This window comes from Narcine bancroftii, chromosome 14, assembly GCF_036971445.1.
Source record: "Narcine bancroftii isolate sNarBan1 chromosome 14, sNarBan1.hap1, whole genome shotgun sequence".
NCBI classification, from domain to species: domain Eukaryota; kingdom Metazoa; phylum Chordata; class Chondrichthyes; order Torpediniformes; family Narcinidae; genus Narcine; species Narcine bancroftii.
In genome coordinates this window covers 26,611,669-26,637,577 of record NC_091482.1, presented here as the reverse complement: position 1 = coordinate 26,637,577, position 25,909 = coordinate 26,611,669, and the positions used below count along the sequence as shown (strand labels likewise).

General features: G+C 38.4%; 1 protein-coding gene across 11 annotated transcripts in view; it reads right to left on the bottom strand.

Annotated features, from left to right (window-relative positions):
• The window catches only part of LOC138749782 (elastin-like), a 270,705-nt gene that overhangs the window by 187,564 nt on the left and 57,232 nt on the right, over positions 1-25,909 (bottom strand). For 10 of the 11 annotated variants that reach the window (XM_069911641.1, XM_069911643.1, XM_069911638.1 and 7 more), the window contains exons 8-15: positions 25,517-25,543; positions 19,412-19,447; positions 17,408-17,515; positions 15,132-15,167; positions 14,436-14,513; positions 12,367-12,402; positions 9,583-9,675; positions 8,688-8,723 (exon numbers count right to left, since the gene is read on the bottom strand). In XM_069911641.1, coding sequence (XP_069767742.1) covers positions 8,688-8,723; positions 9,583-9,675; positions 12,367-12,402; positions 14,436-14,513; positions 15,132-15,167; positions 17,408-17,515; positions 19,412-19,447; positions 25,517-25,543 — 450 coding nt within the window. The remainder of the gene's footprint in view (positions 1-8,687; positions 8,724-9,582; positions 9,676-12,366; positions 12,403-14,435; positions 14,514-15,131; positions 15,168-17,407; positions 17,516-19,411; positions 19,448-25,516; positions 25,544-25,909) is intronic. The other variant, XM_069911639.1, reaches the window with a different exon arrangement.

Below are 25,909 nucleotides of genomic sequence, written 5' to 3'. Positions count from 1 at the left end.
GGACATCCACCCATTCATCAGGAAGGTCAGCAGCACCTACATTTCCTCAGGAGCTTGAGGTGGGCAAAACTATAGGCCCTATATTGACAACGTTTTATTGGAACACAATTGAGAGTGTCCTGTCATTGCATGGTATAATAGCTGCAAAGTATGTAAATCAATACAAAACAGCCAAGATCACAAGGGTCTCCTTTTTCTCTATGGATGATATTTACTGGGAGTGCTGTTTAAGAATCATAGAAGACCCTTTCCATTCAGAACTCAGTATCTTTGAGTCACTACCATGATAGAGGTAGTACAGGAGCATCAAATTTAGGATTGCCAGGTTGAGAAATAGCTTGTTCCCAAGGTTGTGTTGTAATGAACAACATCCTGTAACCAAAAGATCCATTCCCAAAATATTTATATATATTTATTTTAAATGATTCCCTGATGTATATATGTGATTATATGTATTGTGTGTGTGTGTGTGTGTGTGTGTGTGTGTGTGTGTGTGTGTGTGTGTGTTTGTGTGGGCACACCATGGTCCAGAAAAATGCTGTTTTGTCGCCTTGTATCAGTGCTTGACGTCCTGTTTTGCGGAAACTGCCAAAATGTTTGGCCTGGAAGTTAGCCTGAAGAAAACTGAGGTCCTCCATCAGCCGGCTCCCCACCATGACTACCAGCCCCCCCCCACATCTCCATCGGGCACACAAAACTCAAAACGGTCAACCAGTTTACCTATCTCGGCTGCACCATTTCATCAGATGCAAGGATCGACAACGAGATAGACAACAGACTCGCCAAGGCAAATAGTGCCTTTGAAAGACTACACAAAAGAGTCTGGAAAAACAACCAACTGAAAAACCTCACAAAGATAAGCGTATACAGAGCCGTTGTCATACCCACACTCCTGTTCGGCTCCGAATCATGGGTCCTCTACCGGCATCACCTACGGCTCCTAGAAAGCTTCCACCAGCGTTGTCTCCGCTCCATCCTCAACATTCATTGGAGCGCCTTCATCCCTAACATCGAAGTACTCGAGATGGCAGAGGCCGACAGCATTGAGTCCATGCTGCTGAAGATCCAGCTGCGCTGGGTGGGTCATGTCTCCAGAATGGAGGACCATCGCCTTCCCAAGATCGTGTTATATTGCGAGCTCTCCACTCGCCACCGTGACAGAGGTGCACCAAAGAAGAGGTACAAGGACTGCCTAAAGAAATCTTTTGGTGCCTGCCACATTGACCACCGCCAGTGGGCTGATATTGCCTCAAACCGTGCATCTTGGCGCCTCACAGTTCGGCGGGCAGCAACCTTCTTTAAAGAAGACCTCAGAGCCACCTCATTGACAAAAGACAAAGGAGGAAAAACCCAACACCCAACCCCAACCAACCAATTTTCCCCTGCAACCGTGTCTGCCTGTCCCGCATCGGACTTGTCAGCCACAAACGAGCCTGCAGCTGACGTGGACATTTACCCCCTCCATAAATCTTCGTCCGCGAAGCCAAGCCAAAGAAGATATCAGGATCAGAATCTGAATTTATTGTCATGAATAAGTCATGAAATATGTTGTTTTGAGGCAGTATCACAGGTGCAAATATTGGTATAAATTACATTAAAAAAACATAAATTTGTGCAAAAGAATACGTTAGTGTCTATGATTCATTGTTCATTCAGAAATAGGATGGCAAAGGGGAAGAAGCCTTTAACCATTGAGTGTTTCTCTTCAGGCTTCTGTACCTCCTTCCTGATGGTAGCAGTAAGAAGAGGGCATAGCCTGAGTGGTGAAGGTCCTTGAGGATAGAGGCTGTTTTCTTGTGACACCATCTCTTGTAGAAGTCTTTGATGGAATAAAGACTGATGCCCAAGATGATACTGGCTGAATTCACAACCCTCTGTAGTCTTTCCTGTCCTGTGCATTGGCACTTCCATACTAGAAAGAATGGTCTCCATAGTACACCTGTAGAAATTTGCAAGAGTCTTTGGTGACATACCAAATCTCCTCAAACTCCTTTTAAAGTATAGCCTCTGGTGAGCCTTCTTTGTGATTACATTGACATGGAGACCTAAGGATAGATCTTCCGAGATGTTGACACTCAGGAATTAGAAGTTCTTAACTATGTACAAGCTGATGATAATAAATTTGAACTTCTGGCACATCAGAAGTGCTCCAAATACACCAATTAATTAACCTGCAAACTATGTACATTTTTGAAGGTTGGAAGGAAAACTGAGCACCCTGAGGAAACCCATGTAATCACATTGAGAATCTACAAACTCCTTACAGAGAGCGTCAAATTCGAACCCCGGTCATTGGTGCTATTATAGCGCTGCACTAACCAATACGTTGACCATGCTACCCTTAGTCATGGGAAACTGGAAGATTGGGAAAAGTTTAAAAAGCCACGAAGAATCACTATGAAAGCCAATAAACAAAAAGAAGATAAAGTATGAAAGTAAACTAACACAAATTTAAAAACAAATATTAAGAGTTTTTAGAATTATATCAAGGGAAAAGTGTGACTAAATTGAATGAACGTTCCTTTGAAGATAAGAAGGGGAATTGATATTAGATGATACTTTCAGTTACTTGAATGAGATGGCACACATCATATTTGAAGAGGAAGAACAGAAGCTTTTTTTTTCATTGTTTAGATTCTGGATGTGATAATCATGCAACTGGTTTAGTAAACACATGCAGTATGATGTATAAACATGAAATTATTTATTTTTTCCCCTCTGATAAGCACTGGGTTGCAATGAGATTATTAAAAATGTTTCAACATTCTTACAGGTGTATCCATTTCTAAGAAAAAATGACTAAGAAAAAATGAATCAAATACAATAATCAAAAGCATAAGTATGTTTCATATGTTTAAATAATGGTATGGCCAGAATTGTTTTTGATTTAGACATACAGCACAGTAACAAACTCTTCCAGCCCATGACCCCATGCCCCCTAAACACACTAATTATTCCAATTAACCAATAATCTCAGTATCTCCTCCACAATCTCCATCAGCACTGGAGCACCCCAGGGCTCCGTACTTAGCCCCCTGCAGCACTTATCATACCGAGTCACACAGTGATAGATATAAATATTTGGTGATGATACCATGGTAGTGGTATATAAAAAAGGGAGATGCATCAGCATGCAGGAGGGAGACTGAAAATTTGACTGAATGATATACACTACTAGCAATACCTCTCACTCAATGTCACCAAAACCAAAGATGTGATTGTAGACTTTAGGAAGGGAAAACCAGAGGTACAATCCAGCGATCATCCAAGGTGCAGAGGGTGAGTAAATTTAAATTCCTGGGAATCATTATCTTCGAGGACCTTTCATGGACTTAGCAAACTAATGTCTTTGCGAAGAAACCATGTCACCAACTCTACTTTCTCAGGAGCTTATGGAGGTTTGGTATGATATCAAAAACCTTGGAAAACTTCTACACGTGTTGTGGAAAATGACCTAACTGGCTGAATCATAGACTAATATGAGGGCATCAATTTCTCTGAGTTGAAAGCCCTGGAAAAGATACAGGACACAGCCCAGTTCATCAAAAGCAAAACTCTCCACTCCACCAAGAAAACCTACTGTAATGCTGCCGTCGAAGAGCAGCAGCAATCATCAAGAAACCACACTACCAAGGACATCTCTGTTCTCACTGCTGCCATCAAGAAAGAGGTATAGGTGCCACAAGACTCAGGTTCAGGAACATTTGCTATCCCTCCACCATCTGACTCCTAAACAATTTTTATTTTCTTCATTGTACAATTTGTTTGCACTTCTTTCTTGTTTACATTTCTTTCTTTTGTATCTATGTTTTTTCTCAAGTATAGTAGGTCACGTCTCCAGAATGGAGGACCATCGCCTTCCCAAGATCGTGTTATATGGTGAGCTCTCCACTGGCCACCGTGACAAAGGTGCACCAAAGAAGAGGTACAAGGACTGCCTAAAGAAATCTCTTGGTGCCTGCCACATTGACCGCCGCCAGTGGGCTGATATCGCCTCAAACCGTGCATCTTGGCGCCTCACAGTTCGGCGAGCAGCAACCTCCTTTGAAGAAGACCACAGAGCCCATCTCACTGACAAAAGACAAAGGAGGAAAAACCCAACACCCAACTCCAACCAACCAATTTTCCCTTGCAACTGTGTCTGCCTGTCCCGCATCGGACTTGTCAGCCACAAACGAGCCTGCAGCTGACGTGGACATTACCCTTCCATAAATCTTCGTCCGTGAAGCCAAGCCAAAGAAGAAGAGAGTTTTTTTTGCACTGGTAGAAATAGATTAGTAGAAATTCTGCCTGCCCTGTTATGTCTGTACCCTGACATTAAATCAGATCTTAGAAATTTGAAAAATTTTAGGTCTCTCTTTGTGGGTGAAATAAAACAGCATTCTTTTCCAGTCTAGTTAATATGTGGCTTGAGACACACAAACAAGGTGACTTTTAATTGCTTTCTCAGATGAAGGGTAATGAAAATAACTGTATTGTTAGTGATATCCATAGCCTTAAACATACAAATATGCTTTTGGATATTTAATGGCCTTTCAATGAACTCCATCACCAAAATATCAACATGAGATGGGGAAAATCACAATTTTGATCTGTATATCAATTGTCTGAACAAAGATGGCTTGAGCTTTCACTACGATCGATTACTACCTGAACTCCTCAGCTCAGCTCAAGAAATGCCCAATATTTGAATAAACTAATTAAAAGAAATAAACAGCAAATATCTAGAATAGCCACAAGATTTTTATAAGCATTCATATCAATTAATTATTTGAGAATTGAAGTTAGCATGTGAAGATGGTAACCTGGAATATCAGCTCCCATACAGATATTCTACAATAAAGAGCTGAATAACCGATCATTTTCTTTAGTTGTGCTAATAGAAGGAGGAACATATCTTGCTGTGGTTGTTGCATTATGAACTATCTATATTCACATCAGAAGCTATTTCTAAAAATATTGCAATATATTAAATTAACAGCAATTATATGTTGAAATTTTGGGCTTAAGCACATGAAATAGGATATGTACTGATGTGCATCAATATTAGACAAAGTTTTTGCAATGAGTACAGAATTTATACCAATTAGTTCATTCATTCATTCACATTCTACCTGGACAGTCTACAGTCAATAGTATGAACATTTAATTTTCTAATTGTAGGTAAAAAGTCCACTCTTTCTTCTTTCAAACTATTCTGTTATTCCCATTACCTCTCCACTACTCTTCATTTTTTTACTCATTCCCATCCACCCCAACCCTTTCCCCCTCCCACTTTGGTTCAATTCGGTCTCTCATTTTACCACCTTCTTATCTGATTCTTATTTAACAAAGGATGTGCTCGCACTGGAGAGAGTTCAGAGAAGATTTATGACAGTGGTACCAGGAATGAAAGGGTTAACATAAAAGCTCTTGGAATGTATTCATTAAAGTACAGAAAGAAGAGTGGGGACCTCATAGAGACATTTTAATGCTGAAAGGTCTGGACAGAGTAGACGTGACAAAGTTGGTTTGCATGGCAGAAGAGTCTAAGTCAAGAGGCCACAATTTCAGGACAAAAGAGCATCAATTTAAATCAGAAATGTGGAGGATTTCTTTAGCCAGAGGATTTTGAGTCTGTGGAACTTGTTGCCACAGGCAGTAGTGGAAGCGAGGTTGTTGAGTATACTTAAGACAGAAATTGACAGGTATTTGATCAGTCAGAGCATCAAGGGTCACGAGGAGAAGGCCAGGGAGTGGGGCTGAATGATAAAGATCAGCTCATGATTAAATGGTATAGCAGACCCAATAGATTGATTTGCTTACTTCTACTCTCTTGTGATTCCACCACTGGCAGCCTTTTTCTATTAATCAACACCCTATACAACTCATCTTCCTTCCCCTGACCTGTTTTTCTTGCCATATTTTTCCTTTGCCTGGCATGTGCCAATCAATTGCCTCTGCTCATCATCTTTAACAACCTTGGTTTTCCAATCACTAACTGGCCTCTGTCAAACCTCTCCCACCCTGTCATCATCATATGGCTATCTCTCCTTTAAATTCTAAGTCAAATGTTTCCATCCAAAACATTGGCAATTCCTTTTCTCCTATTGATGATGCTTGAGTGGCTGAGCCCCTCTAATAGATTGTGTGCTGCTCCAAATTCCAACATCAACATAGTCTCTTGTATGACCCCTGATTCCACTCTGTGCTGTTATTTCATTAGGCTAGTTTATGATTGTCACATTTATAACATCATTGCAGCAGTGATTTAAAAAAAATAAATTCCATTTTTGACTGTAAAAATACATCAAACCATCATGAATTATTTACAAAATTACCAGGAACACCTCCTGGAATGCCCCCCGGAGACCTCCTGGAACACTGCCTGGAAGACCACCTGGAACCGTCCCAGGAACAGCACTTAGAACACACTTCAAACTCAGGCCCGCGGGCCAAATTTGGCCTGTGATATAATTATATTTGGCCCGCAAGATCATATCAAATATGTATTAGAGCTGGCCCGCTGGCCGCCGCGCCAGTATAGCGCATGCACAGCTAGTACTACAAATCCCAGAATGCTATGCAAATGCATTGGCGCCGGCCCGTCAGCCCGCTAATCGCCCCCACCTCCTCTCTTTACTTGCATTAGCATCTGTGACCTGTCGCCTAACTCACATGTAATAAACCCCTTACGAAAAATGGCCAAACGAAAGACCGAAAACAGGACCTTTCAAGACAGGTGGGAGGCAGACTATATGTTCATCATTTTAAAAGACAAACCTGTTTGTCATTGAAGCAAGTTGTATTTTTTTGACTTGTTGGCTTGTGAAAAAAAAAACATTTAAAAGGAGCTTAAAGGCTATAGAGAAATATTATTTATTGAATATTTTATTTCTCATTTGTTAATGCTTCTTCTGGAAAGAGTTTAACCAAAACTATTATTAAACATTTATTTTAATAAGAAAAAGTTTAACATTCTCTTGTCTCTCTTGGCTTGGCTCGCAGACGAAGATTTATGGAGGGGTAATGTCCACGTCAGCTGCAGGCTCGTTTGTGGCTGACAAGTCCGATGCAGGACAGGCAGACACGGTTGCAGCGGTTGCATGGGAAAATTGGTTGGTTGGGGTTGGGTGTTGGGTTTTTCCTCCTTTGTCTTTTGTCAGTGAGGTGGGCTCTGCGGTCTTCTTCAAAGGATCTTGGGAAGGCGATAGTCCTCCATTCTGGAGACGTGACCTACCCACCGCAGTTGGATCTTCAGCAACGTGGATTCGATGCTGTCAGTCTCTGCCATCTCGAGTACTTCGATGTTAGGGATGAAGTCGCTCCGATGAATGCTGAGGATGGAGCGGAGACAACGCTGGTGGAAGCGTTCTAGGAGCCGTAGGTGATGCCGGTAGAGGACCCATGATTCGGAGCCGAACAGGAGCGTGGGTATGACAACAGCTCTGTACACGCTGATCTTTGTGTGTTTCTTCAGGTGGTTGTTTTTCCAGACTCTTTTGTGTAGTCTTCCAAAGGCGCTATTTGCCTTGGCGAGTCTGTTGTCTATCTCGTTGTCGATCCTTGCATCCGATGAAATGACGCAGCCAAGATAGGTAAACTGGTTGACCGTTTTGAGTTTTGTGTGCCCGATGGAGATGTGGTGGGGCTGGTAGTCATGGTGGGGAGCTGGCTGATGGAGGACCTCAGTTTTCTTCAGGCTGACTTCCAGGCCAAACATTTTGGCAGTTTCCGCAAAACATGACGTCAAGCGCTGGAGAGCTGGCTCTGAATGGGAAACTAAAGCGGCATCGTCTGCAAAGAGTAGTTCACGGACAAGTCACTCTTGTGTCTTGGTGTGAGCTTGCAGGCGCCTCAGATTATATGTTATATATGTTGAAAGAAGAGAAAACATGCAGATGTTGTTGAAAATTTTCAATAAATATTTAGTTTGGCCCACGACTTAGTCCAAGATTTTAATTTTGGCCCTCTGTGAATTTGAGTTTGACACCCCTGACCTAGAATATCAGCATGGAAGAAAATCAATTTTTAAAGTATTACATGATCTTGATGGTAAAAACATTTTTTTAACAAAATTGCCATTCACAAAGGTGCATTTTATTTTTATTTGCTGCTTTGATTTGCTCTCAGAAAAGATTCTGTCATGTCACCAAAGTTAAAATACTTTCAGTTCTTGACAAAATGGCAGAAATCATGTTTGATGTGGAAGAGCAGTGGATTCTCTTATTTGGACTCTAATGTAATAAGCAAGCAAACAAATTGTGTCAATCAAGCGGCATGATGAAAAATTCAAGGTATTTCAGATTTTTAACCCATGGAAAGGCACTGGATAGCAATAAGATTGTTACAAATGTTGCACTATTCCCATAATTGTTCAACCATTACAAGGGAATGCAACGTGGAATCAATTATAATGATCAAAGGCATCAGTGAGCATGTGCCAAACCTTTGCTTCTTAATTCTCTTCTACTCAACTTTGTCTTGAAGGATTATTCTTGATATATATATCACTATTATAATTTATTCCTATTTGATATAACATCCCATTACTTTGGAAATTAGAGAGGTATCCTTCAAACAGAGAGCTATTTTGACCATTTAACTTCTGGCATGGGCATGGAAAAAAAGGTGTGCATAGGAATTTTCCCAAATTTATCTCCCCAAGATCCAGCAACATTGACTAAACAGAAAACAGGAAGCTTTACCTCTATATTTAGCTGCTTTCGCTCCTGCATAAGCACCTGCAATGACACAGGATTAGCAAGTTAAGATTGTGAACAGTTATATAGTGTGAAAGGATTTGTGGTCTTTAAATATTAACTGCATCATCAAGCAAATCTATTTGAGAATATTTTTATTAATCAAAATTGTTCAATTAAACTGATGACATAATCCATAGTATTGCAATGCAAATAATAAAGGACAATTTTTTCCATAAATTCCTTCACTTTACATGGGCCATGTGTTCCTTACGTTATTAAAAACTAAACTATTCTTTCTTTGGCTTGGCTTCGCGGACGAAGATTTATGGAGGGGGTAAAAAGTCCACGTCAGCTGCAGGCTCGTTTGTGGCTGACAAGTCCGATGCGGCACCATTTCATCAGATGCAAGGATCGACAATGAGATAGACAACAGACTCGCCAAGGCAAATAGCGCCTTTGGAAGACTACACAAAAGAGTCTGGAAAAACAACCAACTGAAAAACTATTACAGTATAAGTAAATTATTGGATTAACAGCTGGAGGTCCAGATCATTGATCCAGAAACAGTTTAAATACCACAAAAGTAATAAAATAAATCATGGTGACTGTGAAATCACTGAAATGACAAAGATTCTCCGGCCCATTAATGTCCAACTGGCAAACAAATGTCTCATTCTTATCTCGTCTGACTAATATATGGTTCCAGACCGCCAATGTGAGTGACTCTTAAGTGTTTCTTGGTTGGAGGGTGGAAAAAATGTTGATATGTTCATGACAACGCTAAAAAAGCATAGACTTCACTTGAGTGCCTATGACAGATACATTCATCAAATGTAACATAGAATATTCAATCACTGTCAAAACACATTAAAAAAGATTATTAATAAATAAGAATTACCAGGAACACCTCCTTGTACACCTTCTGAAACTGACCCTGGAACCCCCGGAACAGCTCCAGCTGAACCTCCAGCAACCCCTCCTGGAACAGCACCTGAAATTTCAACACAAAAATATATGATTTTTTATATTTTCTACAATGATCACAAAGTTGCAAGATATCAATGTAAAACATATTTTCTTATTATTAAGACTACAAATCATATTTTTTTTATTTACTACCAAGAAGAGATTCTGGATTGTGACCAAACTTTATGTACTTTCATTTGCTTGAATGAGGTGGCAGAAATTAAATTTAATGAGGAAGTGCAGCTTATTTTATTTTATTATTCTCAATATGTTTTATACATTAATAATGTAATGTTTTGATATTGGATAATAAGAACATAAAAATAAGAGCAGGAGGAGTCCGGTTGGCAATCAAGCCTGCTCCTCCATTCAATGAGATCATGGCTGATCTGATGATGTTTGTCTCCACCTACCTGCCTTTTCCCCATATTCCTTGATTCCCTTACGATGTAAAAATCTATCCATCTTGTCTTAAATATATTTAGTGAGGTCGCCTCCACTGCTTCAATGGGCAGCATATTTCATAGATTCACCACACTCTGGGAAAAGCAATTCCTTTTAATCTCCATCCTAAATCTTCTACCCTGAATCTTGAGGCTATGTCCCCTAGGCCTGGTCTCCGCTACCAATGGAAACAACTAACCTACCTCTATTTTATCTCTGCCTTTCCCTAACCCCTCATTCTTCTAAATTCCTGATGACTCAAATCTCTCCTCATAGGCTAACCCCTTCATCCCTGGAATAAATCTGGGGAACCTACTCTGGACTGCCTCCAAAACTTCCTCAGTTAAGACCAGAACTATTTGTAGTACACCAGATGTGGTCTCACCAGGATTTATACAATTTCAGCATAACGTCCCTGCTCTTAAATTCGATCCCTTAAACAATCGTCAAGATTCTATTTGTCTTCTTGATAGCCTACTGTCCCTGCATACAAACCTTTTGAGATTCACGCACAAGCACTCCCAAGTATGCTGCAATTGCTTGCATTTAAATAATATTCTGATCTTGCATTTTTCCTTCCAAAGTGGATAACCTCATTATTTCCTAACATGTACTCCATCTGCCAGTCCCTTGCCCACTCACTTAACCAATCTATATCTCTCTGCAGACTTTCTATATCCTCTGCACAATTTGCTTTCCTACTCAATTTAGTGTTATCAGAAAATTTAGATATACCACATTCTGTGTCCTCTTCCAAATCATTTATGGGTATCGTGAAGTTGTGGGCCCAGCGCCAACCCCTGCGGTATCCCACTCACCACCGATTGCCAATGAGAAAAACACCCCTGTACCCCATTTCTTTGCTTTCTTCTGGTTAACCAATCCTCTGTCCATGCTAATACATCACCCCCAACTCTATGCATCCTTATCTTCTGTACGTCTTTTATATAACACTTGAATGCCTTCATGAAATCCAGGCAAACCTTCCCCCCTCTATCTACCACACTCATTATATCCTCAAAGAACTCCAGTAAATTTGTTAAATTAGATCTGTCTTTGCTGTATCCATGCTGCTTTTGCCTGATGGATCCATTTCGCTCCAGATGCCTCGCTATTTCTTCTTTCATAATAGCTTCAAGTATTTTCCCAACTACAGACATTAAACTAACTGGCCTGTAGTTTCTTCCCTTTAGCCTATGTCCTTTTTTGAATAGTGGTGTGACATTTTCTGTCTTCCAATCCACCGGGACCTGTCCAGAGTATTTTGGTAAATTATCACCAAATGTATTATAATCGCTCCTGATTATAAATTCTGCCATTTCTTTCAGTCCCCTGGGATGCATTCCATTAGGACCAGAGGATTTATCTATCTTTAGATCCTCAAATTTTCTGTGTATTAGCTCTTTAGTGTTAGCTATTACATCCAGGCCCTTACCTCCCATCACATCCATAACATCTGTCTTTGACATGTTCAACGTCTCCTCCACCGTGAACAGCAACACAAAATAGTTATTTAATGCCTCAGCCATTTCCTCACTAATCAATATCAATACCCTCTTCTCATCTTCCAAAGGACCAACCTTCAGTTTAGCCACCCTTTTGCGCTTTATATAATTATAAAAACTTTTATTGTCTGTTTTTATATTATGTGCTAATATTTTCTCATAGTCTTCCTTCTCTTTCTTTATTGTTCATTTTGTAGTTCTTTTTTGCTTCTTAAAAGTTTCCCCAATCTTCTAGTTTCCCTCTGCTCTTAGAGACTTTGTATTCATGAGCTTTTAGTTTGATGCCTTCCTTGAATTCTTTAGTAATCCAGTGCTGGCTGTTCCCACCCTTACTGTCCTTGATCTTAACTGGAATATTCCTTTGTTGAGCACCATGAAAAATCACTGTTCCTCAACCATCTCTCCATCTAGCCTGTGTTCCTGGTCCATCATGGTCAACTCCTCTCTCATCCTCTTGTTACTTCCCTTGTTTAGGCATAATACACTGGTTTTGGACAAACTATTGTACCCCCCATTTATATGAGAAACTCATTCTTTCTAACAGTTCCCCTAACTACAAAATTGCACAGGGCCAGATCTAAGATAGCATGTTCCCTTCATCTTTTCACCAGGGAGATTACTGAGCTTTTTTTTTGCTAATACATCACCCCCTTTATCATTTAATTCTTGGCAGAAACATGGAAACAAATGAGCATGAAAAATCTGTCGAAATTAGTTTCCCCAGATGCACGAGGCTTTGATTGAACTGGGGAAAATAGAAGGTTTACCTGCAAATTTAGCTGCTTTGGCTGCTACATAACCATCTGCAGTGAAGAGAAGTAACAAGTTACGTGAAGGAATTTAATAGTAAATAATTTTACAGAAATGGACTATACAGCAGTAATTTTATAGAGATGAACTATACAGAAATTTAGAGGAGATGGATTTCTAAAACATTCAATGTTAATGAAACATGCTCAAATTTAACTAACAAAGTAACAATAGTTAAGATTACAAGTGGAATAAACATTCATCTGTTAATTTCCTACTTGTGATATGCACAATTTATCCTTACTGAGGACAGACAGAACTACTATAAGGGTATGATAGCCTAATTAGTCAAATGTCCAACCATTAATTCAGAGTCTGTATCCTGCCACGTGACTGAAGAAATACATTCAATTTCAGTAATTAAATAAAATCTGAATTAAAATAAAATGGCCTGTCTAGTGGTGACATAAAGCCAGCAAATAGCCAGAAAAACTAGTCACCTCTACTGGTTTACTTCAGGGAAAAAAAATCTGCCTTTCTACCTGATCTAGCCAAAATTTATTCTGTAGTCACCCCTCCTTAGTTCAGGGGTAATTAGAAAAATGTTTTGCATGTGCACAGAGATATATAGTCCTTTGCATATCAGATAGCACAAGATTATCAAAATAAAGGCATTAGGGTTAGGGCTAGGGTTAATGTTAGGGTGGGAAAAATTACCCACAAAATTGGAACCACTCACAAATTGATTTGATATCTATTTTGCTGGGTTAACAGCAGAACTCTTCAGTCCAATAGACACTTCAGCAAACTTAAATTTAATTCAGCAAGTGATGATAAAAAGCATCAACCGACCATTTACTGTTATCGTCTATTGTTATGGTAGTAGTGTTTGAAGTTTCATTATTCATCATGAAAGGGTAGATCGTATGAGGTTCAAGATACCAGAATGGATAGAATATTGGCTCATGAAAGAAAGCAGAGTGTGATAGTGACAGGTTATTTTTCAGACTGGGGGCTTGTGACTAGTGGTGTGCCACAGGGTTTGGTACTGGGCCCATTGGTGTTTGTCATCTATATTAATGATTTAGATGTAAATGAACATGACATGATAAACAAATTTGTGGATGACACTAAGTGTTTAGTATTGCTGAAAGTAAAGATGGTTACCAAAGATAACTGCAGGACCTTGAATAGCTGGACAGGTGGGAAGAGGAATGGTTGATGGAATTTAATACAGAGAAATGTGAGGTGTTAAATTTTGGGAGATCTATCATGGTAAGACCTACATAGTAAATAGAAGGGATGTAGGAGTTCAAGTATATGGTATGATGAAAGGGGCATCACAGATAGCATAGGATGATCAAAAAGACTTTTGGTACATTAGTGTTCATCAGAATACGGAGTATAGATGTTGGGAGATCATGATGCAGTTGTATGAGACATTGATGAGGCTCCACATGGAGTATTATGTTCAGTCTTGGTCACGGTGCTGCAGGAAAGAAGTTGTCAAGCTGGAAAAAACACATAGAAAATTTACATGGATGTTGCAATGACATGGATGTCTGAGCTATAGAGAGAGAGAAAGAAGTTGAGCAGGCAAGGGCTTTATTCCTTAGAATGCAGGAGGATGAGAGGTGATCTAATCGAGGTATACAAAATACTGAGAGCAATAAATTGGGTGAACACAAAGTCTTTTGCCCAGAGTACCGGAATCAGTAACCAGAGTACATGGGTTTTAGGTGAGGGGGAGAGATTTAACAAAAGCCTGCTGGGTACTTTTTTTTCTACACAGAGGGTGGTGGGTGTATGGAATGGGCTGCTAGAGGAAGTGGTTGAAGCACGTACTATTGCAATGTAAGAAAAAAATTTAACAGATGCATTGATGTTGGGTTGAAAGGGATATGGGCCTGGTGGGCTGAAAAGTCTGTTTCCATCCTATGTGACTCCATCACTCTATTCATATTTTGTGGAAATCTTTGAAAATTATGTATTAGGAAAAGGACATCTTAAATAATTAAGAAAATTGATACAGCATTTCAATCAACATCCAAATACACTGAATATGTCATTAAACTTGACAAATTACCAGGAACACCTCCTATAACACTGCCTGGTGCACCTGGAACTCCAGCTGAAGCTCTTGGAACCCCTCCTGGAATAGTGCCTGGAACATTGCCACACAAGAGATACAATTATGTATGTATTCTCCAAAACTCATAGAATAATATAATGTCGAGGCTAATAACAACTTACTGTTTTTCAGACTACCAATTAATGACAAGGATAAATGGCTGCTTTAATTTACTGTTTGAACAAATCCTTAGTGTGTCGAATGAGATGATAGGAATCATCAGTGCAGAAAAGAGCAAATTGTTCAATTGTTTATATTCTGGAATTGACAATCATGAGAACTGGCCACATCAATATATGCATTATGATGAAAAATATGAACATATTTCAGTTTTACATCCCATGAATGTCCTATAGAACCAATTTGTATCAATAACAGCAATGTAACATGCTCATAAATGTTGCATCATATCTAATGCACCAAAGTACAATACAGAATCAAATGCAATGACAAAGGTCAACACTGAGAAACAGAAATAGGTAGATCCAGTTTATTTTAACTTGTGAAGTGTTCCCATTTCTATGGAATGGTTATGAGGAAAATATAAGGAATATGATCACTGAGGTTCAACAGAGACATATCATTATTAATTTTGAAAATGAAGATTTACTTGAATTGGTTTCCCCAAGATACAGATGGATTGAGACTAACCTGCATATTTTGCTGCTTTGGCTGCAGCATATCCACCTGCAATCATAGAACAATGACAAGTTATAATGAATAATATGATGATCAACTATTCCCCTATTTCCAGAGGATATTCTATATTATGACCAATTGTTCAAATTCAAATGGAAAAATATCATCATCTTTAAGATCACCAGTACAACTGAAACAACAATTTGTTAATTCCTTACAGATACACAGATCATGTTTGAATTACAGCCTTCGCTGTAGTGGTGGTGGTGTGGATCCATGGAGAACGGGCAGTAGCCATGAGGGTATGCTGACTCCGGGGAAGCAGAGGACTGGCACAGGGCACCAGAAAATGGGTAGAACAATTCCCCCCACCCCCTGACTGATGGAACGGTGACCACAGTGAGCTATAGATGGGATAGAGGGGGTTCTGCGGCTGAAGAATACACAGGCAACTCAAGGTAAGGAACCCAAGCAGGCTACAAGGTGACTGCAGTCAAGGGACTCGCAATAGTCTACGAGCAGCTGGAGGCTGGCACAAGACATGCTGGAGGAGTACCAGGTATCGGAGCCGAGATCCAAGAGAATGCAGAGGATGCTGAAGGTTTCCTGATCATATTGGTCTGGAGCTCAGGCTGCTAATGGTCTAGACTGGATTCTGTGTGGTCTGGGGGTTACAACAATGGTGGAGGCTAATCCACAAATACTCAGGGACTCTGAGGGCACTCTCATTTGCTTCTCTTTCTCTGACTGTAAGAGGTGCTTCAGGCAATTTCTGCTGGTGGTGAATCTACCTGCCTTATGGCAGATGAAAGCAATTCCAAGTAATATTGCACTGTTTTTATTACATGACAATAATGGAATTTTGAATCTGGAAGCTATACAAAGTGGTTTGAAAATTTAAATAAAATGTTTAGTGTCTCTGTAATTGTGATCACAAAACCAGAAATCTAAACTAAAAAGCTCATCCTTCCACTGATGTCCTCCAAGAAAGAAAATCTACAATCCTGACCTGAAATTTTTACCAACTATGTGCCACAACATTAAAATCTTTGCAGGCACAGAATTTTATATAAAGTATTTTGTCATTTGTTTTTTTTATATAATTTTTTTTACTGACTTCAATGGAATGGATTAGTTTAAAATGCTGAAGAAACATTCCACCTAGAATTCAAAGTATCCTTCCCATCTGGCATAATAGACTCAAAAGGCTCTATATTGCATTGAAAATGAATGAGAAATATTTACATGGGTAATAACAGTGCTCTATCAAACTTGAGAATCTAATTTATAAGATTTTGTTGGTTCAAATATTGACAGGTGGGGAATCTTTCTTCTCAGGAGTCCAAGGATATTTGGCATGTTGTTGGATACTCTATGAAACTTCTGCAGGTGTACTGTGGAATGTATAGTGGCTGGTTGCATCACAGCCTGGATTAGTCATTCAAGTGCCCAGGAACACAGAAGGATGTGGATGGAGCAAGCAATTATAGCTAGGTCCATCACAGGCTCTGACTTCCCATCTATTGCAGACATCTACAGTATGTGAGGCTCTGCCTCTAGAAGGCAGCTAACATCATAATGGACTCACATCACACTGATCACAAGCTCACTTCATTTTTTGGGCGGAAGATACAGAAGCCTAAAAACAATATCCAACAGTTATCAAACTTTTGATTTTCCCCTTGGTACACTAATCAAGGACTGCTCTGACAGCAGAAAATGATGGTCTGCAGCATTACAAGTCACATTTTTTGTATTAAGATTACTGTGAATATTTATTTACTATTCCAGTTTTCCTTTGTAAGGTTACAGTACCCATTCAGCCACTGCAATTAAGAATTTTGGTGCATATGTACAATGTGTCTGACAATAAACTCATTATCATTATTATCTTCTCTAGGAAATCTCACTTCATTCTGTTCTTGTACCAGGCTAATTAATTCATGAGTACAGATTCAAGCTGTATTTGTAAAATAATATACTGTATCTGGTTAAAAACAGAAAGAGGGGCACTTTTGAGGGGCAAAGCACATATTTGCTAAAGTTGGAACCAAAAATAATATACATTTCAATAAACATTTCCATAAAAAATGTAAGTAATAAGTGAGAAGGGAATTCACTCCATTCTGGTCGTGTATCAAGCCAGATTATATATGTAAAATAACAGCAACAGTGAAAAAAAATTTATAAGACATCTAAATGCAAAGAACGTATAGCTAATTGTAAAAAAAAACTGCAAACAATAAAGCATCAAAAATATATCAAAAATGTTATAAGGATAAAATTACCAGGAACACCCCCTGCAACAGCTCCTGGAACACCCCCTGGAATGCCACCTGCAACAGCCCCAGGAATTGTTCCAGCTGAAACCCCGGGAACTCTGCCTGGAACACCACCTAGAATATCAGCACAGGAGAGGTAAAATCATCTATATTTTCACAGGTGATGTTAATATTACTGTGAAATACATTTTGCTATTGCTAAAAACATGAATCACACTTTCATTACCTGAAACAATAGAATCTGGAGTGTGACCAAAAATTCAATTTTGTTTTGTTATTTAAAGGTGATGGTGGAAAGCATCTTTGATGTGAAAAAGATGTTTATTCTATTATTGGGATTCTGGATTTGACAATCAGGCAATTTGATTAAGTAAATATGAGGCATGGTGGGAAATATAACAACATTTCAGATGGTGTCCTGTAGAAATATTGGATGCACTTAAGACTATTTGAAGCACCACACCATGCCCACAAGTATTCTCCAAGTGCATGTATACAAGGTCTGCAATATGAAATTAATTACAAGGATGAAAGGCATTCCCAAGTAACGGAAGAAAGCAGATCTGCCCCAATGAGTCTATTTCACCATTCACTTTACTTTAGTATTTGCTCTTCTTATTAATAATATTATGTCTTGACACAATGCATCCCTAAATAAGAGAGATTATTGTGGTTCTCTTCCGTGAGATAGCTTTATCAATTTCCACCTTTTACAGAAACAAGCAGAGTGAGTACTACAGTGTGGATGAATTATTTCCTCCACTCATTCATTCAGTTCCATCCATTTTTGTTTCCTTTTCCTTTTTTCCTCCTCTTTCTATCATTCTTTCTTTCTCATCTCCCTCTCTACCTCTTTCCAATTCAATCTCTCTTCTCTTATCTCTTGCTTTTTCCCTCTTACTGCTTTTCTCCAAAAATGTTAATACACTTACAAAAAAAGGCCAAATTCTCAATTGACCTTAGGGTCAAGAATTCACCATCTGTTTTCCACATGGATATTTGGTGAAAACTTTGCATTCATAAAATAATAGAATTCTAAAGAAATAAAAATCATAACAAACCTCTGCCGGCATTTTGGTCGAGCTTTCTAATTAATTCCACTCTTTACTTACTTCCTCTATAATCTTGTAATGTTTATTATGTTTTTTCAAGTACTTATCCCAATTACTTTTCAAACATTACACTGAATTTGTTCCATTACCCCACATTCCAGATCACAAGTTAACAATAAAAAAGTGTACTCATGCAACCTGTTCTTTTGCCAATCATCTTATTCAGGTTACTTTTTGTTTATACTATCAAAACAACATTTCAAAAGTTCTCTCTACTTTCTTCTTATTGTCTTTTTGCTAAAGCAGAACATCCTCAGCTTCAGTTTCTCTCAAAACTGAAGTGCCACATTCCTTTACCTTTCCAGTAAATGACTTATGTGCTTTCTCTATGAGTTTGATATCTTTATTAAAATGTGATGCCAAAAATACAATGACCCAGCTAGATCTTGGCCATTGTTCTATAACATTTTAGCAAATCTCAATTTCTTTTGTACTCTGTGTCTCTATTAATATAGACAAAGATTCCACTTTATTTCTTAATGTCCTAAAATTTGTGTAATGAACTCAACAACTTTTCATTCTTTCTCCAAAATCTATTCACAGAGCCCTGAGTAAAGTTTCACTAGCCACTTATCTGTCCATTTTCACATGTTGACTGTTTATACTATCCTACAGTATATTAACCTGTCCTCTATAAAGAGAGGATTGGCAATAAAACTGTAAGTACTTCACCTTGTCTACAGGTTCTCCCTTATTATTTATATGCAAATAGGACAACATGGTGGAGCATTTATGAACCAAAGGGTAGTAGCGAGTAAAAGCTTGGAACTGGTGAAGGCACTACCACTCTTTGAATCTGTGGCACTAATTACTCGCTCATATATTAGAGAACACCAGCCAAATACTTCCTTTTAATGTAGAAACATTTTGATGAGTTTAAAATGTTTAAAGGATTTACCTGCATATTTAGCAGCTTTGGCAGCTGCATATCCAGCTGAAAGAATGGAGGATTGAGAGGTTACGATGGAGATAATCAACATATAAAGTTTAACATCAATGTGGATGTTAATAAAATTATTTCAAGCAATTTTCACTTCTAAAATATTCAATATTAAAGAAAGTTGTTCAAATCCTATGAAATTATATAATAAATTTCAGAGGAAGACAAGAAAATACTATTTTCACTTTAATTCTTCAATTGTGCATCTTACTGTGGACTCAAAAGAAAATTCAACATTTTTGTATATCAGATGGCATTATAATAGGCTGCTTCTTAAAGGAATTATGATAGCATGGGCAAATACTTCACAAAATGGATTGTGATGGCTACTGTGTATATTAATTATGAAAAGCTTTTGGAACACAATTGACTGATCTGGGCTAGTAATAAAATGGTCAACCTTGTTAAATACCAGGAATTTTTGTAAAACAAGTGATTAAATACTTGCATATATGGTCTAATGTGCCCTGTGAATGATGTTTGCAGTTTTATCATTCATATTCCCAAGTTCAATTTCAAGTTTATTATCATTTGACTATATACAACAGTGGTTCCCAACCATCTTCTTTCCATTCACATACCACTTGAAGTAATCCCTATGCCATTGGTGCTCTATGATTAGTAAGGGATTGCTTAAGGTGGTATGTGGGTGGAAAGAAAAAGTTTGAAAACCACTGTTTTAATCGTACCTAATTGACTCGTTATGTGCAAGGTTTCATAACTCCAAATGAAATGGGCCAATGACAATTTTTTTCAAGCAAAGTATTTCAGTAACAATTGGATCTAGAGTAGTGATTCTCACCCTACCTTTTCCACTCACATACCACCTTAAGCAATCCCTTACTAATCACAGAGCATCTATGGCATAAGTGGTATGTGAGTTGAAAGAAAAAGGTCTAGAACTACTGATATACAGTATATACAACCAGGGAAAACTACATTGCTCATACATCGATATAAAAATCACATTTATACATAAATTTTTTGGAATAATTTACTCATTGCTCCATAAAAGACCAAAGGTTACAGGATATCATTCATCAACTTTAAAGCCTGTGGCAGTTCTGATTTTGATGTTCTTGTACCTCCTTCTTGATGGTAGGCATCCTCAGTAATTCTTTGAGCCCTATTTAGGCAATGCTCCTGGTGAATGTTGTCAATAGAGGAAAGCAAGGCTCCAGTGATCTTCTCTGCATCGGACTTGTCAGCCACAAACGAGCCTGCAGCTGACGTGGACTTTTTAACCCCCTCCATAAATCTTCGTCCGCGAAGCCAAGCAAAGAAGTATTGACTTGCAGTCCATTGTTTTGCACCCACCATGCTACACATTGATGTAGCCAGACAGAGCCCTCTCAATTGGGCTCCTATAAATTTAAGATGGGAATTGGTTTCTTTTTCCTCCTCAACCTCCTTAGGGTGTAGCTGCACCTTTCTTACTAATGAGGAGGTGCTTCAGGTACAGTATAGGTTGTCCATTATATACACACCAAGGAATTTCGTGGCCCTCGCTCTTACTTCATGGGCAAAATCATCTTTCCAAAGTCTACAATCATCTCCTTTGTCTAGTTCACATTGAGACTCAGGTTGTTGTTTTCGCGCCCTTTGACAAGCTTTCCAACATACTTTCTATGACGTGAAATCATTGTGCCAAAAAGGTCATCTATTATTGTATCATCCATAAAATGAATGATTTTGCTTGAACTGTCAGCAGGATGAACAGTAACAGGCTGAGCATCCAGTCTGAAGTGCACCAGTGCACACCTTGATCTGACTTGAGATTTTGCTGCCAACCCAAATTGACTGTAGACTTTCAGTCAAGAAGTCTATATGCAGAGAGGGGTGTTGAGTCCCAGAGAGGTCAGTTTATCCACCAGCTTCTGAAGTATGATAGTGTTGAACGCTAAGTTGAACTCAATGAATGACAGCCTAATGTATGAAGCATCAATCTCCAATGAAGCTCAGGACATAGCGGAGAGCCAAGGTTACAGCTTCATCTGTGGACCAGTTTGAATGGTAGGGAAACTGGAACAAGTCCAATGTTACCAGAAGATGTGATTTGATGCTTTCCATTATCAGTCACTCAAAGCACCTCATGATGGTCAAAGTCACTGGGCAGAAAACAATTAATCCAGTTATCGTCACTCTCTTTGGGAGTGGGATAATGTGGCTAACTTGAATTCTGTGTTGACAGTGGACTAATGCAGTTTAATGTTGAAGATGTCCATTAGGATCTTCGTCAGCTGGACTGCACAGTTCTTCAGCACTAACCTTGTCTGGTCTTCCTGCTTTGTTTGGGTTCACCCTGGATAGGATTCTCTTCATCTCAACCACAGCTATGCAGTGTGCCTATTCTTTAGGGGGAGATGGTCCTTTCCTTGATTTCTCATCATTTTTTTCATCAAATCACACAAAGAAGGTATTCAACCTCTCAGAAAGGGAGGCATTATTGTTGCTGACAAGTAGGTTCAACTTAAAGTCAATGAAAGTTTCAATACTCTGCTACATGCTCCTGGTGTTGCCAGTGTCACAAAGGTGACTGGATTCTCTGTGCATATCCCCACTTTGCCTTCCTGATGGCACATAAGAGTTCAGCCTTGCTGATCTTAATGTTCTCGTCACCTGACTGAAGGCAGCATCACGAGCTCTGAACAACTCCTAAGCTTCTGCGTGTAACCATGGTTTCTGATTTGCCTTTTTGATCACCATAACATCCTCAATGCACTTGCCTATGTAGCTAGCCACTGAGATTGAATATTTATCAATGCTGATGTGGTGATCATAGGTAGCCACCTCCTTGAATCCACTCTAATCTGTGCTTTCAAAACAGTCCTGCAACACTGCTGTGGCATTTTCTGGCCAGGTCATGATCTCCTTGAGAACCAGTTTGACTCATTTTACAGGCAGTACAGAGATTAGCAGAATGGGCATGTAATATGAGTATCCTAGTGAAGTAACGAGCCCTATTATTTGGTTTCATCCTCAACAAAGCTAATATCAGTGAAGACGAATGTCAAATAAGGCTGAGTCAGCTCTTCTCAACAATGGTGCATCTTGCCTTTCACAAACCTTCTGAGGAGTGGAACTAATCTTGAGTGTTACTTGGAAACTTTTCAAACTATGGGAGTACCTTACAGAAACAAGTTGATCTTAGCTCAGCTGTCGAGCTGCAAATGCAGACAATGCAAGAATCCAGCAGATATGTGAATCCACATTGTTGTTATCATACTGTTGCTGATCACATCAATCTCCAATCACAAAAACCAGAATCAATTAAATCAATATGCCAAGCATTTTTTTCAGTCTTAAAACAATTGACATTGACTGATAATGTCCAAAAATTCCTTCAATGACCATCTTCAATATGCTTGTGCCTGTTCTACGTTGAACTTCTGAATTAGCTGCCCCCAAACTGTGATTCGTTGCTCATATGAAATTGAGCAGTTTGCTGTCAAGTTTGAAAGTAAATTGGAAATGGCTTTGTGTCTTGATGCGAGCTGCACCACATTTTCATAAATTAAACCAGACTCTGATTGTGAGAATGTGAGGACAGTGTCAGAAAAATGGTTCTGGGAGTTTAGACCTTTGTATAGCTTTTGCTTCTCCCATGCCTGCGATATCAACATTCCCAGCAATACATGGAACAATACATTTCCAGAAGTCCATGACATTCTCAAAACTGATTCTAACTAAATCCAAATGCTGTTTTGTCAGGTTGTACTTGTACAATCAGATGACATAAACTTAATTTGACTTGATAAAGGCAACTTAACACTTGTTTGGTAGGTTGCATTCTTATGTTGCTTAGATTCTGCCATGATTTGGTGATGAATTTAATGCCTGCAATTATATAATGCACTGTAATTGTTTTAAACAAAATTTCTATTTCCAATAAGGAATAAGCTAATAATTATGAGCTTTGATCCAAGATATTCACTGCAAGGTATATAGAAAATAGACTTCCCCATACTTCCAAGTATGTTAGGCACAGTTTGTGACTAGCTGTAAAATGTTCCAGTAATTTATGTCCATGAATTATCCAAATTCTCAGCTAACTACTTATAGTCACAAGTCAATTCTTTGAGAGGCTGATACTTACACAGTCAGGTTCTGTTTACCTGGCTGCATTCTACTTGAGTCTTTTGACTTTTCATGGCAGATCAAAACTACCCTCTATTTTCCAGAAAGTATCTGGATTTGAACAGTAGTTCAAATGTGTTGCCTTTTTCTTAGACATCATCCAGCTGGTGGTATGTGGGAATTGAAATGATAAAGATACAGAATTTGGTCATGATTAAAAGGGAGGCTGGTAAGAGAGAAATGTTTCATCTAAATGCATTCTGTGGTATGAGAGTCAAGAGGATTCAAGATGGAGGATATATAAGTACACTATTATTTTCAATACTTCAGTAATAAAGTTCAATGACACCATCCATGCACTGAACACATCTTTTAGATGTAGTAGAACTCTTCTCTAGATATTCTTATAATGGTAGTTGCATGCCAGCTTCACTTGAAAATATAGACCTCCAAGGCCTTGCACTGCACATATTTGTGCACCATCTGGCCTGAATAGCTGAAAATGCTTATCAGGAATAAATTATGTGCATGGCTGCAATGGTATAATGATATGGCACTTTTACTGATGCCTTTGATCTCAGATGTGAGATCACCAAACCTTTTCTGGCAGTGGACCAGGTCCTCATGACATCACTCCTGATACTGAGCTCTCTGTGTTTTATGTTAACCTTCATTGATTGTCATGGCTCCTAGAGTCACCATATACTCTTTCTGCTGCTTGTGAAGTTTGTGACTTGTGCCAGAGTTGGATTCATTCTTCACTTTCCATTGGCATTACACAGATTAGCAATGTTTAGTTTCAACTGGAATGCCAGACTCCAATTATTCTCATTTAACATCTGCCAATGTGAAAAGATTGTGTATCTTAGTCACACAAGTCCATGTTCAAGATGATTACAGGAGGTATATGAAAATCACGAAATAATGAGACAAGTAGTTGGTTCCACATGCTGCACCATTTTAGACCATGTACTTACAAACAAATTAATTTCTAGGCAATGAGGCTTCATTCTCAATAGTAAATCACTTTAATCTTATTGTCACATTTGCTTTTATTTTCAGAATTTTAAAAATTGAATTCAAATTCTAACATTTCGAGAATAAGAATATTCTAGATCGACAGGTCAAGCACTGTATAATATAATCAATTGCATTAAAAGTACATCACAATTTCTGCACAAATAAAAACAGAGAATGCTGGAAACACTTAAGAGAATAGGGCAGCACCCATGAACAGAACAAAAGATAATGTTTGAGGTTGACTAAAAGTTCACAGTCCCCTCTTATCCCTATAATTTGTATCTGATAACAGGTCATCCTTCATACTTCAATTATTACCCTTTTTCTCTCTCCATTTGATAACTGCAGAGAATTTCCAGCATTCTGCAATTTCTAACTTTTTGATTGTGATCCCTATTGTGTTTTATTTATTAATTATTCCATTAACACAATAGAATTACAGATGTGTTAAAAACTCAGAAATGCTAGAGAAACTCACCAGGTCTCGCAGCATCAAGGTACCTTGAACTGTTGGTTATATATCCTTATGTCCTATGGTCACTGCAAGATCTGCTATACCTCCAGCGTTTTTGTGTTTTTACTACAATCACAGTGTCTGCAGACTTTCGTGTTTCACAATTATAAATGTGTGTCAATTGTGTACCATTGGACTGGAGCGTGTCAACCAGCAGCAAACATTGGCAAACGCATTCCATATGTGATTTTCTATTTTTTGTATTTTAATGTTTGTCAGTGCATTTTGTGAGCCTTGTTTCAATATTTAATAGTGTTGATAATATTTAATAGTGATATTTGTCAAAAACAGGTGAAATATATAACTAAGCACTTGCACAGAAATTCTGCAGAAAGCTTTCCACCTTTCATTGATATAATCTGATAAAATAGCATGTTGCAATAGTAAGGCTGACAGAATAGCAAATTTAAAATTATCTTCAGAAATAGGAAAACATTATTTAAAAAACTTACCAGCGCTGTATGGAATTCCATAGCCACCTGCAAAACAAATAAAAATGTTGCTAATTCTGTTTAGCAGTAAAATATAGATTAGATTATGGGATGTAAACTGTTTGACAGTAAATCTAAAAGCGTGGCTGAAATATTCTGACCTAATGCAGCATGTGATGATCAAATTAAATCTGTGAAAAGCCTCACTGCTTCTTAAGATTATTCTTAGCCAGATTCAAAACTATTTTTAAAATATTATTGGAGCACAATAGATTGGGTCTTGTAATAAGGTACTCATCATTCATTAGCTTTACACTTGTCCAAATATTTTTGCATGGGAACTGTGACAGAGTATATAGATATGTTTTTGGGAGGTAAATTGGGAAAGGTTTGTTAGAGTAAGTTGTCGTTCAA